The 17940-nt window shown below is 40.3% G+C and overlaps 1 protein-coding gene across 1 annotated transcript in view; it reads right to left on the bottom strand.

Annotated features, from left to right (window-relative positions):
* Window positions 1-17940, bottom strand: part of DYM (dymeclin) — a gene marked incomplete at its 3' end in the record, with an annotated part of 99800 nt that overhangs the window by 69199 nt on the left and 12661 nt on the right. The window contains exons 2-5 of the mRNA XM_010021850.1: window positions 17074-17126; window positions 16318-16411; window positions 14898-15031; window positions 7011-7083 (exon numbers count right to left, since the gene is read on the bottom strand). Coding sequence (XP_010020152.1) covers window positions 7011-7083; window positions 14898-15031; window positions 16318-16411; window positions 17074-17126 — 354 coding nt within the window. The remainder of the gene's footprint in view (window positions 1-7010; window positions 7084-14897; window positions 15032-16317; window positions 16412-17073; window positions 17127-17940) is intronic.

Here is a 17940-nt window from a genome sequence, read left to right on the forward strand (position 1 = left end):
GCAAGCGCAGGGCTGCAGTCTCCGTCCCTGCAAGTGCTCACACACTGTGTAGCCGAGGCCTCAGTGCCAGGGGTTGGTGGTGGCCTTGGCAGTGCTGGGAACGGTTGGACTTGATGAGCTTAAAGGTCTTTTCTAACCGAGCTGATTCTATGATTCTGTGATTCCAGCTGCATTAGGTTGAACACTTGCCATTACTTGCATGCACCCACAGACAAGTGCTCAAACTAAATGGCCCCACACAGCAAAGAGACGCCACACCACACCACACCACTAGGTTTTGAAGTAGATTTCTGATCTACAAAGAAAACTCTATAGAGTCTGAAGCAGACCCAAACACGGGGATCGTAATAGCAAGGTCATTTGTTAATTGTATCCTATGGGAATATACAAAAAACCCACCAAAATACACTTGTCTGCTCCTGCAGGCTCAAATAAGAGCGATAGAAGCAGTCTGGAGGAGTATGATGCTACCTGTAGCTTATATATCTAAGCTGGTAAGGGGAGAGGTATTATCATAACTACTGTTTCCAAATGATGCAAACATCCCACACCAGAACAAGAACTATGATCCTGCTAAAACCTCAGCTTCCCAGCATCCTGGCATCTGCTTTTCCCATTCAGAGCAATGTGCATGACTTTTTATCAGCATCATCCACCAAGAGCTTCAACAATCTACCTATCTGTCAACACCCTGCTGCTGCTGGCTTCTCTCCAACGCCAAGCACCGCTCACAACTGCGTTGATGCTCACCCCGTCATCCAGCCTTGTTCCCTGCCTGCGAGAGAAAGGTCTGTGAAAGAGAAACCAAGATGAAGCACAGAGCCAATATATAGGAAAATCTCGGCTAAGGAACTCCAGTTACAGCTCTGAAGTGTTGTAAACACTTTAATTACTCAATGAAATGCAGCTATTTCTATATCTTAGCACACGGAGGCTGAGAGCCCATAAATGACTTCACACCTACAGAGCAAACAGCCTCAACAGTCAGGAACAAAACTCTGAATTTCACCTCACACCACCACAGCAAGCCCCCTCCCTGTTTAAATATTTTCCTGAACTTTCACCCAGCCAGAGCTGTCTACTCCGAGTATTAAAAGGTTAAAAGGTAACTAATTTTCTAATTTAGGAGAGTTGCCAAAAGGGCTGATTCATACAAAAACTCTCAAATCATACAGGAACCAGGTTTCATTTCCCTGCTTCCTGAGGGCCCACCAGAAAGGTGAAAGAGGAGTCACCACAGCGAATAGGATCAGTTTTGAATAAGTGAAAAGCAAGTAGAATATCTGGTTATCAGTGTCAGGATACAAGTACAACAACTCAAAGTGAACATAATCTTTCCTCTTGGAATCACTCCTAATTTTACACCCACTGATGGCACATATGCACCATGGCAGCCGATAATGCACTGTGCTCATTATAGCTGACTCCAGACATTTGGGAAGACGTCCCAACGGGGCACTCGAGAAACACCAACTGGAAGCAGAGCGCATCTCTGACATTTCCCACTGCATCTCCCTCACATTGGGTATTCTTAACTGAGAGACAGAATGAGAGTGGGAAAACAAGAAAGATGGAAATACTCCAAAAGGAGTATAGGAAGGATGAAAATGACAGTTGGATTCAAGACCGTTTATTCCCAGACCTGATCCTAAACCATCTGAGACTACGCGGATCTACAGGTTTAGAACTCCTAAACTTTCTCTAATATTTTTAATGTTGCACAGAGAATCTGTGCTCTGTTGTATTTACCTTTCCTATCAACAAGTCTTGTTTGCAGTAGCCACTAAATCTGAATGAAAGCCCTCACTTTTCAGACAACAGAACACAAAAGAGTAGTCCAAAATGGACAGCTCCAGTGACTGGGCTTGTGTAGCTTTCAAACCCCAGGGAAAAGGCAGCTACAGAGAAGATGGATGTGGAAAATTCACCCAGAGGAGGCCTCGGAGCTGCTGCGAGGGCTGAAGCAGCTCTGCTCTGGAGCCAGGCTGAGAGAGCTGGGCTGGGGCAGCTGGAGAAGAGAAGGCTCCTCAAGGGGACACCTTAGAGCAGCTCCAGGGCCTAAAGGGGCTCCAGGAAACCTGGAGAGGGGCTTTGGACAAGGGATGGAGGGACAGGACAAGGGCAATGGCTTGAACCTGCCAGAGGGGACACTGAGATGAGCTCTGAGGCAGAAGCTCTTCCCTGGGAGGGTGCTGAGGCGCTGGCACAGGGTGCCCAGAGAAGCTGTGGCTGCCCCATCCCTGGCAGTGTTCAAGGGCAGGTTGGACACAGGGGCTTGGAGCAACCTGCTCTAGTGGAAGGTGTCCCTGCCCATAGGAGGGGGTGGGACTGGATGTGCTTTAAGGTCCCTTCCAACACAAACCATTTTATGACATATGGTATGACCCAGGTGCTCTAAAAGCTTCTCTAAACCACTGCAGAGCTCTGGACAGAGGCAGAGCACAGGAATCATGTCCTGTGTTCCAGCCTGTGTGAAAGACAGACCTGCTCCAGTCTGTCACACCGCTTCTCGAATGTAACCACTGGTTCTAAGGCAAAGCCATCTTGATGTAGTGACAGCAATAATCTCTTTGGGTCTCATGGTTGTGTAGGCAACGGAGAAAAAAAGCTTACGGCTTTTGGAGTCTTCAAACTTTTAAGGTGCCAAAAAGATATACTTGACCCCAGTGCCTAGGTATCTTTGCTGCCCCGATCAGAGACCAACCCCAAATACTAGCAAGAGGATTTTTCAAGATGCATCCAGTATCTTTTGTGAAAACAGGGATGAAAACCAGAATAACAGAAAGTATATTATTAGGAGCCTGGATATACAGCACAATGTATGATAGATACTATAGACCACTAATACTATGCTCTGGGATTACAAAGTTTGTTACAGTCTGAATGTCAGTTAAACCTTGCCTAGTGAAAAGACACGTCATGGAGAAACGATGATCTAAGTCTGAAATAAAACTAAATTAGAATATAATTAGAACAGAAAGAAAAATACATGATACAGATAAAGGTTCTTCTGCTTAAGACCTTTACTCACTTAAGAGGCCACACATCTGCCATCTGAAAAAGGGATGTGAGAGTGATGAAGAAAATTTTCCAAATAAATCAATATTTTTTATTTGATGCACCACCACAAGGTTCAGCATTATATTCACCAGACCCCTCCTACACAGAGGAGTCCTAAACTTTGAGGATCTTCAAAGTGAAGCAACACAAATCTCTTCCAGTTCGGGTATTTTCGCTAGCTTCAACCTAAGTTTCAACAGATGGAAGCTCCCCTTTGATGATTAGACAAAATTGCCAAAAATGCTGAAGTCAATAGCCCTTCAAATACTGGAGCTACTACAATCTTGATTAAAGTTCCTTGAACAGTCCTTTTTTCAAGAAGCACTATTCTGGCCTTTTTTTCCAAAAGTAACAAATAATAAAAATATGACACTCCTGAAATAGGAGAGAAAACAGTCCTTAACCTCTTCGCTGCTCGCAGTTCCAAGGAAAAAAGCTTACACGTTTCTCATCATCTGCACATGGCACTCTACGCTGCAGTGACTCCATAGAGCTTTATAATCAATTATATTGCCCTTTTCCCTCCTACGTTCAACTCCTAAGCTCCCAGGAAATGCAGTGAACATCCTTAAATACGACAAAACATTGTTAACGTTTAGATTTGGAAGTAATTGAGATTACAACCTAAACCAATTGTAACTACAGAAAACAATGGAACGTATTAGAAATACCAACTAACTTCTACTGGCACCACAGGGTGCTGCTCAGTAGTGACACAACTAAATCCCGGTATTTCATTTTTCCTCCATATGCATTTATAGATTTTAATGAAGTGAAAACGTACTGATAACAACCAGATGTTCAGTTATGTATACCAGCTCTTAACAAGCTGCTGAAAGAAGCCTTTATAATTTAACTTTGGGAACTCTATCTTGCACCATAATGTTAGCAATAGTTTCTACATTAAAGTCACACAATTAAATACTGAAGTGGCATATTTTTGCTGATTATGCACTTTTAATCATTAATGTACACTCTTGAGTGCTAACATTAACAAAACCAAAGAAAAAGCTGAGTATCCATAACATACCCAAGGGAGCCATAAATCAAACACCAGCATACCATAACACAAGTGTTATGAGGGACTGCACAAGTCTGATTCTTGAAAAGCAATAATGCTGTAGTTTCTATAAAATGTTTTAAAATTAAATGTGAAACCTTCTTCCTTGACATTTTGTAAAATGCAGCAGGGCCTGTTTTTCAAGGGATAATTCAAGATATTTTTAATAAACCTCAGGTACATAGCCACAATGCTGCAGAACCCCATGGTCCCTACTACAACCTGGTTTAGATGTGCCGAGTCAAACTGCCTTAAAGCATTTACCTTACCCAATACAAACTAACTTTGAGAAACAGTTTCTTAAATTCACCATACACAATTCTGAGACACTCCTAGATGTGCTTTGCTGTGTATCTCTGCAGCGCCTCAGCACCCTCCCAGGGAAGAGCTTCTGCCTCAGAGCTCATCTCAGTCTCCCCTCTGGCAGTTTCAAGCCATTCCCACGTGATATTTAGAACATTTCAAAAGCAAAGAGTGCAGGACTGTTGTACAGGTACCTCTGCTCCTGGATTTTGGACACTGACATGGTCTTTGATGGTTTAAAAATAATCTTAGTATTTCAGTGAAGGAGGAAAATCAGAAGCTTAAACCGGGGTGTAGAGAAGCAATATATTTAGACAGCAGCTGCCAGCTGTATCCACTCCTTCATGAAACTGCATCCACAGAACCCAAGGGACACACAAATTGTGACAATCCACAGTTCAGGCTATTGAGTGGTCCTAACAAAAACTTTGCTATTCTGAATGACACTTCAAAGACAGGCTCAGCATGGATTATTTTAATGGTCTGTCACAACAAAAATTCATCTTTATAGCAGCTTTACAGAGACCTTGTTAGCAGAGCCACTGTAAGCTGCCAATGCTGCCTATCCTCTAGCAAGTGATCCCTAGGTTTGAACACTTTGTGTATTATACACAATCTATTCCTTCCCAAAATTCACATACTAGGCTTATGATTTTCTTGATTTATTCCAGCCAAAAGACAGAAATGAACTATCCCTTTGATACAAAGCAGGGAAAGAATTTACAGCATAAATCTGACCAAAGAAAGGAGGGAAGTAAAACGTAAACTCACTACTAAAATAATCCTCATCATGCTCCAGCAAATAGAATTACAGTAAGCAAAAATCTCAGCTTTATAACATCTTTATGAAGAACAGAGTTGGATTATGTATTAGAGAAAGCAAGATTTTTCGTACCTCCTTTCCTCTATCCTTCTCCCCCTTCGATGATTTAGGGATAAAATTGTTAGTTAAGGTATTATCACATTGCTACAAACATTATACTGGTCATCAAGACAATAACTTGCTTTTGTAAGTTTTACTATCTTACTAACAGTTCAGTAGCATTCTATTTCAGGGAACCAAAAAGCTAAGAAAACCTATGTGGGGAAAAAAAAAGAATAATCAAAACCCAAACTTTCCACAACTTTCACTTTTGAAAAGTGAATGTTTTCAATATAGCTGAACATTTAAGATTATAGACAGGCTTTGACTTTTGGTGTTTTTTTTTTTTTTTAATAAACCATTATTATCACTATATTATTCAGTAAACTAAGTGCTTTCAACAGCTACTTCCATTCCATTCCACATTCACAAAGAAATAGAGATGCTGACAGGTTCCGTTGTTCAAAAGGGTTAAGAACAATCCTGCCTGCAAATTTTTTTCTGCCAGAAAGACAGAGTAAGTAATATTGGACCCCACGCACACATTGGGACTTAGAAGAAAGAAAAATAAAACCCTGCAGGATTTATGAACTTGCCCATATATCGCAGTCTTTTCACCCTTCATACTTCCTTTAATCTGCTCCAAACAAAAAGTGTATCTGTTCCAGGAAGTCCTGACAAGCTCTGCAGAATGACACTCTAAATCATATCACTAATTCATTACATACTACCAACACAAAACCCTCATGTAATGGTGACAGAGTTGTATTTAATGAGAGCAGTGTTTCAGAACCCATTGCATCTTTGTCAGCTTTCCAACCAAAAGAACAATCTGAATTACAAAAGCTAAATCGTCAGCAGAGCTTTACACTACACTATAAGAGATAATCTGAAACTCTTATTAATTAAAGCTGTGATGCTTTAATTGGGGCACTATATTTTAGGCACAATACCATCTAGCACTGCTAACACTATCTTTGGTGAAGTTTATCTGCAGAAAAAAGAGGTTAAAACTTATCAGGACAGGTGGGTAAAACGATTCTTATTTCCAAAGAACAAATTAAGCTCTCCTTCATGTAATACTGAAGTATGTTTCATGACACATATCCCAGTGGAATGTGGAATCAATGTCCCTCAAATACAGCAGATGCATGAAAAAAGCTAGGTAAGCAAATCTGGAGATCTACAGAAACATTCCACTTACTCATTGGTCTTCTCTCTTCTTCAGACATCAATTCACTGATATTTCAGAAATCAGTATTAAATGAATCATTGCACTTATTTAATGCACATGCAGTTCAAAAAGCCATGCAACCATGTAAGAGGAACTTTAGTTTGCACCTTGCTGCATCCCCTAGAGATGAAGCAACACCCCAATGCACCTCTCCTTGTGCAATCAGCACAACCATTTCTAGCCATAAGTTACCAGCAACTGTCTCTGTGCCCACAGCCTCAAACAAATGTCGAAACTACTACAGAATAAAATGGGACAACTTCTTGTGGTGGTTTGAAGTGTGTGCAAGATGCTAAAGCAGTTCTTCCACCAGAATACTCAGGGCTGATACTGGCATCAGGTTATCATTATCAGTACTGCTCCACCAGAGGTGGAGCTTTCGAACACAAGTCTTTAAACATTATAACCCCATCACTCTAAGTTTTATATTCTCTCAAACCCTCAGTTTATACAAGGAGGCTAGAAAAAGAGAAAGGAAAAAGCCAACTTACAAGAGGGGAATTTCAACAATGAGCTGGATGAGGCAACACAGCAATTCTTCTATTAGGTCCTCACATTCTGTTCCTGAAAAGAAGTATATAAAGATTTTCTGGGTTTTCAAATACCAAAACAAAGCAAAAATTTATACATCTAGATCCAGGCAATCAGTATTTTAATTAAGGAACAAACACCAGACGATAAATTCTACGTGTTTGAAAAGATGGCATTCTTTCCTGAAATAGAAAGCACTTAGGATTATCACCAGGATAATGGTGATGCTTACCCTTTTATACATGAAATAATAACTAATAACAAGTGGAAAATGAGATGTTGGTACTGTCAGAATACACTAATATTAAGCACATCAAGCCTTAATTTCCTCTTCTACCTAAGGTCACATTAAATAGGGTTATTACTAACAGTTGAACTGATCACTACTGACTTCTCACTGTTCTACAGTTCCAAGTCCCATCTCAAAATTCTCTGCACTTCACACATTCTCCCAGTTTTTTGAAATCCCAAGTGAAGAGTAAGTAGAATAGATAGAAAAGTGTTCCAATTGCCTAAGATACACTGAGCAATATTCTAAACTGTGATCCTTCAAATGAATGCAGCCTGCTGTACACATCACTGTTGCTCTTAAGCAATTAAATGTACACACTATTTTTTCATACATATTTATTTACTGAAGATGTTTCACACATTTTAACAACAAATAAGGATTCATGAATTTTTAAAGTGCCTTTCAAGTGAGCAGAAATTATTCTCTGCTCGCACACAATGTGACAAAATGCATGGGACTTTAAAAAATGCATAGTTATTTTAAAAATTCAACTATTCCAAGCAATAAAACTGGTGGTATTTTACACTAGCACTGCAATTTTTAAGAGCAACTGTAATAAAAACTTGCAAGACTTACTGAGGAAAAAGCTTATTAAACCATTTGAAGTTGTCACAAAATGCTAAAAAAAAATAAAAATAAAAAAAATATAAATCCCTTTCTGCTTTCAAAATAAAATTATAAAGAGAAACCTACAGCACGAAGAAGTGTAGGGTTTTATAGAGCTGAATGGCCTAAAAGCAGGCATAGTTTTTCCCCTCTGCATTACTTGACAGGCATTATAGCTCAGTGATTACCCAAATGCTTGTTTATTTTGTATTTTCAAATAAATACATCTTGCAATAAACACATTACAGCCAGGTTATGGCAGTGTTACTCTGTTTAACCCAAGTTTGTTCTTACAGCCAGGACTCAATTTTAAGAAGCACACCAGAGGGAATATTCACAATAAAGCAAAATTATTTCTTTCCACAATCGGTTTATTAAAAACACATTAAAAATTGTCACCTAGTGAACTGCACATTCTAAAGGAAATCAGGTTTTTATCACGGAAACATGGTTTCCTTTATATAGAATCCCCCATGAGTAACACAATGTAGCTCCTGTTAGTAAAAAAAGAGAACTGCTAGGAGTATTTAACCTTAGACAGAATCACAGCCAATAATGAAGCCCAGATAATGTATTTTATAAGTAACTTGAACATGACAGTTTTCTAAGGTTTTCTGAAGCTAGAAAATGCTTATAGAGCAAGACTGCTTCCCAAAAAGTGTCTCATTTTCTTAACAACTGAGGAAAGGGAGAAGGAGAGAAGAAAAAGGATGAAAAAAGTAAAGTGAGTGCATTTTAAGAATATAATTTCTTCCACCATGCTGTACACACGACTCCTCTGAAGACAGATTAATGTTATCTGAATATGAACGAGGGCTTTTTCCTCCAAACTATAATCAACATAAAGCAAGAAAATATTGAGTTAGTACAATCACGTAGAATGGAAGATGTTAGTCTTCCCTGCTCTGCTCTCAAAGTCTTTTTTCTTTAAAAATAAAAAAAGAGGCTTAATTGCTGTAATCAATGTCATTCAGCTACAATAACTAATGTATCCTTTTCCCCATTGGGGCACATGCATTCTTGTTTAATCCTTGTCTTGCCAAGACAATGAGGCGGACTCATGCCAAATCTATAACGTGAGAGAGAGCTACAAACACAGAACACTATGTGTTTTCATAAACAATGCCCTTTTCAATAGCAGGATAGAGACAATACACACAATACTCATTCGCATTAATAGATCACATACTTGGATCAAAGACACGTGTAAAGCCCTGGGGAAAATAAGTAAAGGGTGAATCTGTCCAGATAAGATTACAGCAGACCTGCACAGAGAAGGATCATAGGTGCATCTTCTACAGTCTGCTGCAGTGCAGGAGTAACTGCAAATACACACAGCTTTTAAATGTCCAGTTATGCTGAAGCACCATCTTTCACCAACATATTTAAGTCCTCAAGCATGTGGATTACTTGCACTGTGGGTTTTTTTGTGGTGGGGTTTGTTTGGGTGAGGTTTGTTGGGTTTTTTTTATGTAATTTGTTTTGGGTTTATTTAACTTTTTCAAAGGTATGCACACTGCAGACACTGGGTTAGCACTACACTGGCAAAATGGCTTATCCAGAGGAAAGTACACACGCCAGAAGAGTCCACTTCTAGTAAAACCAGCCCAGCTCCATCCTTGGCCATGAAGCAGGGTTTAACATTGACAATAAAACCATCCTTCCTCTCAAGAAGCTAACTGCTGTGTTGTCAAAACCTGATCTAGGCTGCTGTAGCAGCTGGATGTGCTTGTAAGATATTCAGGCAGAGCAAGGTTCTTTTTCTTCCCTGCTGCTCCTACAGATAGGATAAAACCCAGGCACCAGTAATGAGATAATTTGTTATTTGCAAAACAGTACCTAAAGCCCCATCCATTCAATCCATTATATAACCAGTGGACTTAAAGCTTCTTTGGGTTTTGTGGTTTGATCTACAGGTCTGTGGGCTCTCAAAAGCTCCCAGCTTTCACTTAAAAGTGTTAATAATGAGTACATAAAATAAATGAGGGATGGCAACTAGTTTATATGACAGCTGAGCACTCAAGAAATCATTTGAGGATTAAAGGAAATGTATTGTTATTTATTCCCTCTTCTTTGTCCTCGTATTTGCTGTAATACAACAAATACTGCCCTTAGCAGCTGAGTGATAAAGATTTCTCTACAGAGTATGAATAAAGTTTCCTGCTTCAGGTCAAAAATAGGTTAAATGCATTGATGGTTTCATTTAGAATATAATAAACAGCATGTGCTCTCTTACACCTCTGAATCACAATAGTAAAAGACTGTGCCAAAATTATGGGATACAGACAGAGGAAGCCTCACTGAAAGATGAATGATTTGTATCAGCCAGACTAACTCCAGCTTCAGATCAGCATATGCTGGGTCTGGCTTACGATTTATTAATATCCAGATTTTTTAGCTGAATGTTAAAGAATATGGTTTAAATCTCTATAAGGATTTTCCTACCATCAGCAATCTCCAATATCGTATCACAGAATGGAATGGTTTCTGTTGGAAGGGACCTCAAAGCTCCTCCAGCTCCAACCCCTGCCACGGGCAGGGACACCTTCCACTAGAGCAGGTTGCTCCAAGCCCCTGTGTCCAACCTGGCCCTGAACACTGCCAGGGATGGGGCAGCCACAGCTTCTCTGGGCACCCTGTGCCAGCACCTCAGCACCCTCATAGGGAAGAGCTTCTGCCTCAGAGCTCATCTCAGTCTCCCCTCTGGCAGGGTCAAGCCATTGCCCTTCTCCTGTCCCTACATCCCTTGTCCAAAGCCCCTCTCCAGGTTTCCTGGAGCCCCTTTAGGCACTGGAGCTGCTCTAAGGTGTCCCCTTCAGGAGCCTTCTCTTCTCCAGGCTGAACAAGCCCAAATATATCCTCCAAAAAATATCCTCCAAAGTTATATGCAAATTCCCAATTGTGGATGAAGAGGCAAAGGTTGCTCTTCCTGGACTAAAGAACCTTCTGAAAACTCTCAAAAGGAACAAACTTCTACTAATAGTCAGATGATTCGTGAAGGAATTCAATAAACAGTGCTGTTAGCAGGGACTAATCACATACAATTTCTTCACTACAACTTTATGACAGGCTACAACATATCCGTGGACTCAAACCTGAAAACTAAAAACCTCAATAATCACATTTCATGACACAAAGCACAACTGCACAGCTTTCTTCCGAGCTTAAAACACAGTCTAGTTGGGAAAAGCACAAATTGGACATTCAGAAAAAGCAAAAGGATATAAACTGCAAATCTGGGAGGAGAAATCTTCAAGGTAAGAGACTTATTAAAAAATGCTAACTAAACAATTGTGGCTATGTCATATATAATCTTTCAAAATACAAGGCATATTCCTGAGTAGCCAATGCCAGGACATTTTCATTACATCATTACTGTCATACACTATACACTTCTGCCTGTCATACCAAATACCACACAGCAGATGCTGATGCTCTGGCCAACTGCAGTGTGAGCAGCCTGTACTTCAAAGTTCAGGCACTGTATTAAAGCTTTTATCTATACATATATTTTATTTACTTTATATAATTAATAGAATTATGTATTCTATAAGGTTTGTTTTATCATGCTCACAGCTGAAGAACAGTAAAATCCCATCAAGCTCTGGTAAATGAAAAGACAGCAAATGCAACAAAGAAAAGCTTGATTTTTTTAAAAAACATGTTCACCAAAGACAGCATTAAATATGTTAAACTTTAGTAAAGGTACTAATAAATCTGTGTAAACTTCACAGTAACAAGTCATTCTTTAACCTCCAAAGTTAAAATAAAGCTACACTTGATTTAATTATAAAAATACAAACAAAACCACATTTCATTACTTTTCTGCACACTTCAATAGGCCCTAACACAACAGTAGTTCATTATACTCCATTAATGATATATCACTTTTCCTATAAGTAAGCCGAAAGCTATAGGAGGGCATTCACCTTATTACCGTGCTCTATAAATACTTCAAAAAACCTATGTGAAGATCTGTTAGGAACCAAAAACAATAACTATTGAAAATACAACACGTTATGAACCTCAACAACTTGAGGAATGTCACAAGAACCATCTCCAACTGGAAACCCGAGTCAAAGGCAGCAACAGACTGCAGCCACATGAGCCAAGGAGGAGCTCCTCGCTTCCTGCCCTCATCCCCTGCTCTCACCAGCAGACCACACACAATTACCTTCCTAATCAAGAACATCCAGTGAACAATCTGCTCAAAGATAATTGCTAAGTACATTTGCCATCAATATGCACAAAATTATCGCTAATAAATGTCACTGTGAATTACAGTCAAGTGCTACTAGACATAGTATAAACATGGATCTACCCCAGTGACAAGATTCACTTTCATACCATGCTGTGAGAAACCCCAAGCATAAGGAATAAAGATTGCAGGGGGAAGCTAAGAAAACATCTCAGCTTTTCTCCCTGTTGTACTGTGCTGCACTATACCACTGAAGCAAGAGGTGGACAATGTTTTTAAATGCAAGTATACACTCATAGGCAGTCTGCAGCAAAGGCAGAGCAGCTCCCGGTGCCTAAAGGGGCTCCAGGAAACCTGGAGAGGGGCTTTGGACAAGGGATGGAGGGACAGGACAAGGGCAATGGCTTGAACCTGCCAGAGGGGAGATTGAGATGAGCTCTGAGGCAGAAGCTCTTTCCTGTGAGGGTGCTGAGGCGCTGGCACAGGGTGCCCAGAGAAGCTGTGGCTGCCCCATCCCTGGCAGTGTTCAAGGCCAGGCTGGACACAGGGGCTTGGAGCAACCTGCTCTAGTGGAAGGTGTCCCTGCCCGGGGCAGGGGTTGGAGCTGGATGAGCTTTAAGCTCCCCTCTTACCCAAATCATTCCATGATTCTATAAAGAGGTGTTGCCTTCTAACACATCAGCTAGGTGACTTCATTCTTGGAGATCTCTCAGCACCGTTTAAACACATTAAACCATTTCAGTATGTAGCAGTTAATCTTTTGGCACCAGAAGTCTGCTTTCCCTAGAGCAAAGGCAGGTGCCAAGGAGTAAAACAGATTTTAATGAACAGTGTTCCCTATTCAATGAGCAAGCACCTCTTAGGTGTTCCCAACACGTGCCCTTCCTGGACTGACTATTGAGCGAAATCCAGAGTCAGATACTTCTAGTTGTTCTTCCATAATCCACTCACACCATATTAGCATTCTGATACCAGTCCTTCTTACAAGACCATTTTTGGCTTTATGCAATAAACAACATGCAATTACAAACTCAACAGGATCTTTACAACAAAGCAAAGGCAATCAAGGCTCTGTGCCAGCATTATCTATCGTGTTCTGTAGAGTATCTTAATACAGGCCTACACAAAGACCTGTGGCAGACAGTGTTACAACTTTCTTTTTGCTGTAATCAAACTGATTTTGAACACATGCACATTATTCATTCAGAAAGAATGATGTGATAGCAGAAAGAGAATAGCTAGATTACTTGAGCACCTTCCCTGCTACCTTTCTCCTTGTATAATACATAAGAAGGACATGGAGCTGTTGGAGCAAGTCCAGAGGAGGCCATGAGGATGATCAGGGGCTGGAGCACCTCCCAGATACAGACACGCTGAGAACATTGGGGCTGTTCAGCCTGGAGAAGAGAAGCTGTGTGGAGACCTCAGAGCAGCTTCCAGTGTCTGGAGGGGGCTACAAGGATGCTGGGGAGGGACCTTCATCAGGGACTGTAGTGATAGGACAAGGGGTGATGGGTTCAAATTGAAATAGGGGAGATTCAGGTTAGATATAAGGAAGAAGTTCTTTACTGTGAGGGTGCTGAGGCGCTGGCACAGGGTACCCTAAGAAGTGGTAAATGCTCCATCCCTGGCAGTGTTCAAGGGCAGTGTTCAAGGTTGGACAGAGCCTTGGATGTCATGGTCTAGTGTGAGGTGTCCCTGCCCATGGCGGAGAGGGTTGAACTGGGTGACCTTAAGGTCCTTTCCAGCCCTAACTATTCTATGATTCTAATATGTGATCCATTTCCTGGAGATGCACTTGGTTTTGAACATTCTGCTTAAACTCATTGAGTTTTCCTGTACTGTTGCATAAACTACTGCCCACTTATTAAATTTTAGCAGTTGCCTTTTCAATGAATCACTTCTAACCACAGTACTGTTATTTTCCCTCACTAGATTCCTGAAAATTGCATCAATTCCACTCCCTGGCTGCTGCTGGTTTATGAAACATATGTGAAAAGAAACACTAAATAATTGCAACATCAATGTTTCCATAGTAATACATGGTCAGCTTTACCCCAATTCTATTCTGTTTTTCTGAAGAGGACTCTTTGCACCTTCCAAACTCTACGAAAATGACTAAAGCTAAGGTAGGTCTACAGCATCACTTCTGAATAACTGTTTAAAATAAATGCCAAAATAAGTTTGTAAATAAATGGCCATGTTAAATTTAATACAAATCCTTAAAGAAAAAATAAACCAAACAACTCTAACCCTACTCTAGACGTCTAATTCGCTGTAAGAACCTGTAACAGCTTGTTAACAAACATTTAATTCTAACAGATGACAACAGCTAATGCATAACTAAAAGCTGTCATCACATTCTGAAGGTGTTCTCTTTCATATGTATGATACAAAAGAAGATGGTTTACAACAAATTCACACCCCAAAGGAAGTAAGTCTGTTTTATTACTGACTACCTATTTCCAATCTCACAGGTTGCCCCAAATTGTGAATGTTGTATGTAACCTCATGGGTACTTCATTTCTAGTTTTAATGCAACGTTTGGCATTCTTATCCTAAGCAAAACATAGAATTATAGGATAACCTAGGTTGGAAAAGGCGCTTAAGATCATCGAGTCCAACCATTAACCTAGCACTAACAAGGTCATCACTAAATCATGTCCCTGAATGCCATGTCGACCAACATTGACAAAGAACTTTTTAGTCTCTTGTGGGATATATGCTTCACTAGCACTATTGTATACCTACCGTATGAGCCCGGTGCTTTGTCTTCATAAGTAAAATGAAGTTGCAGCTCCTCCTCTGACATTTGACTGATGAATACTTTCAGCAAACAGCAAATAATAAACAGTGCATTGTGAGCTTGCCAAATAAAGAGGTGACTAGGAAAGAGCAGAAACAAAGAAGAATCAATAATGCTTAACCTGCTAACCTGCATCAAAAGCCACAAGTTAATATACGCCAGAGACAAAGGGGTTCCTACAGCTAGAGCAAGGAAAGCCAAAGTGCTCAAGCATGGAGTCTCCAGTTGATGATACAGTAAACTGGAAATGGTTTTAATAGCAGTATTTTTTTAATTCTCCCAAGAGAATACAACCTTATTGCTAAGTTTGTCTTGATAAAAAGACACCACAGTTGCCAGAAGTACCACTCTTTGAAGAGCTCAGCAGGTAGCTCAGCACACTTCTAAATGTTTCTGCATTCTGTGGACTCAAGCCACCCAGGTATTTGAAAATTTCCAACAGCTTCAGATACAGAAGCTATTCTGTCTCCCTGAGCACTCTTCCCAGTCAAACAGCCATGAGGTGACCATAGGCATTTATGGACTTCAGGAGCACAATACAGCAAGATTTTTCTATGCCTCATACACAAATATTTTCCAAACTTTCTGAATGTAACGACAATATAGCTTCTTTATGTTTTCTTGAGTCCCAGTAAACATCTGTTGGGAAGCCCATGCAACAGCACATAGTCAAGCTCTTGCCTGAAGCTATGTTTTCAGGGTATTTTTTGGATTAAAACCTCAGGAGCTATCCAGGCTGAGAACATTCCTGGGACAAAGTGGCATTAAAAGAAAGTCTTCCTTTTTGAAGTCCCAGATCTGATGAGGCTTGGACATTTGTCTGTGGGTGCTGGGGAACAATTACAGAAAGCTTCATGCAAAAAAACTATACAGTGCTACACACAGCTCTTGGAGTTCTTCACTACTGCTGGAAGCAGCAAGCAAAACCAATGGCAGTTGCACAATATGATTTGGAAGCAATGTCTTTATGTAGAAGTTTGTGTTCAAATCCAACCGAACTTAAAATATTTCCAATATAAAATACTGGTTCACATGCTAAGATTTAGCTAAAAAGGTCAGGTGTTTTCTAAACAGCTCTAAACCAGTAGCAACCAGAAGTTACACCACCTGTACATGAATGTGTTTGTGTAATACAAGATGAACACAAACAGGTCTTTTTTCCCCCTGGTGATCTATTTACCTATTACACTTAATCTGTGTTTGGAAAGGCACTAGATACCTGTTCCTTTTCAAACAACTTAAGAGAATTCTAAGTTTTGGTCTGTGAGCACGTTAATTAGCAAAGTAAAAACCTCAAGAGCTAGCAGCAAAAGCAACACTTAAGAAGTGAAATGGCATGCACAGCTTTTCTCCCTGGGCACTTACTTCTGACATTCTGCTGAAATTTTTAACTCTTTGGTTCTAGAAAGAAAGACTTTAATCAATGACCCAAGGTTTCCTGTTCGAGGATTCTTCTCAACTAAATGAGGAAAAATAAGATATGATTATACAGCATTTCAAAGTTGACACTATTTAGTTCAAAAAATACACAGAATGAAACCAAATTTCAATGTCTTAAAGCACAGTATATCTAGTTTTTCTGCACAGCTGTTGTTGTTCTTTTAAGATCCTCCAGTACATGCTTTACTACTCTGTAATTGTTCTCTAAACATACTTTTCAGCCTAGATTTAATATAGCCCAAATGTGGAGCTCCTACTGCTTTCTCCTCAAGACTTATCTATAGCACAACAGTCTCCTGTAAAAGACATGGGCAGATATTTCCTTAACTAGTTTTTACCTTTTTGAAACATTGTCGATCACATTTAAACTATCCCTTACTTTCACTCTACAATTAATTCTCTCCCTTCACTGGTCAACTTAGAGGGCAGAGGTAAAAAAACATAGTAGGGATGGAATTATTTGTTTTGTACCTTTCAGTTATTTCAAGCTCTACAAAACAATTGACAATGGAAGTTTCTAAAAGTCAGGGATATATATACATATACATACATAATACAATCTTTACACTATTACACACGGAAAGGAAGTTTGGTATACTAAAGACATGCATGTGCACATGAATGCTGTTTCTTAATTTTTCTGATAAAGCATATGGAAAAAAAGATGCTACAAATTCTCACCTAAAGACTTGCAGATTGAGACTGTGGCTTCTTCCAAGAGCTTTAAGTCAGCACTGGGAGAGTGAAAAAAGAAAATAAAAATGGTTACACAAGCAATTGGGTTCCTGTACTTGAAGTGAAAATTCATTACAAAACAGTAGTAAAGTATTTCTATGAAGCATCTAATTTTCCTGATCCATTCACAATAGGACAAGGGGTAATGCGTTTAAACTTGAACAGGGGAAGTTCAGGTTAGATCTTAGGCAGAAGCTCTTCCCTGTGAGGGTGCTGAGGCACTGGCACGGGGTGCCCGAGAAGCTGTGGCTGCCCCATCCCTGGCAGTGTTCAAGGCCAGGTTGGACACAGGGGCTTGGAGCAACCTGCTCTAGTGGAAGGTGTCCCTGCCCGTGGCAGGGTTTGGAGCTGGATGAGCTTTAAGGTCCCTCCAACACAAACCAGTCTGGGATTCTATGATTAGCTGGTTTACATAGATATCACAGAAGCACAGAGTGGTTGAGGTGAGAAGGGACCTCTGGAGGTTAGTCACCTTGTCCAATCTCCCTGCTCAACCAGGGCCACCTAAGGGGTGGCTTTTGAGTTACTCCAAGCCTCTCTGGGGAAACCATTCCTGTGCTTGGTCATCCTAGTATCAGGCAATACAAGATGCATTTGAAGTACAGTTACTATAATACAGGAAACTAATACTCAAAATGCTTCTCAAAGTGAAATGATGACATTACATCCTTCATATTGCTACTATCTTTGTGGCTTCAGTGCTACAGGCTGTGCGGAGAAGAGATTCAGAGCAGCCTGTGGAGAAGGACTTGGGGGTGGTGGTTGATGAGAAGCTTGACATGAGCCGGCTTCAGTGTGCGCTTGAGCCCAGAA

This window comes from Nestor notabilis, unplaced genomic scaffold, assembly GCF_000696875.1.
Source record: "Nestor notabilis isolate BGI_N333 unplaced genomic scaffold, ASM69687v1 scaffold5699, whole genome shotgun sequence".
NCBI classification, from domain to species: domain Eukaryota; kingdom Metazoa; phylum Chordata; class Aves; order Psittaciformes; family Psittacidae; genus Nestor; species Nestor notabilis.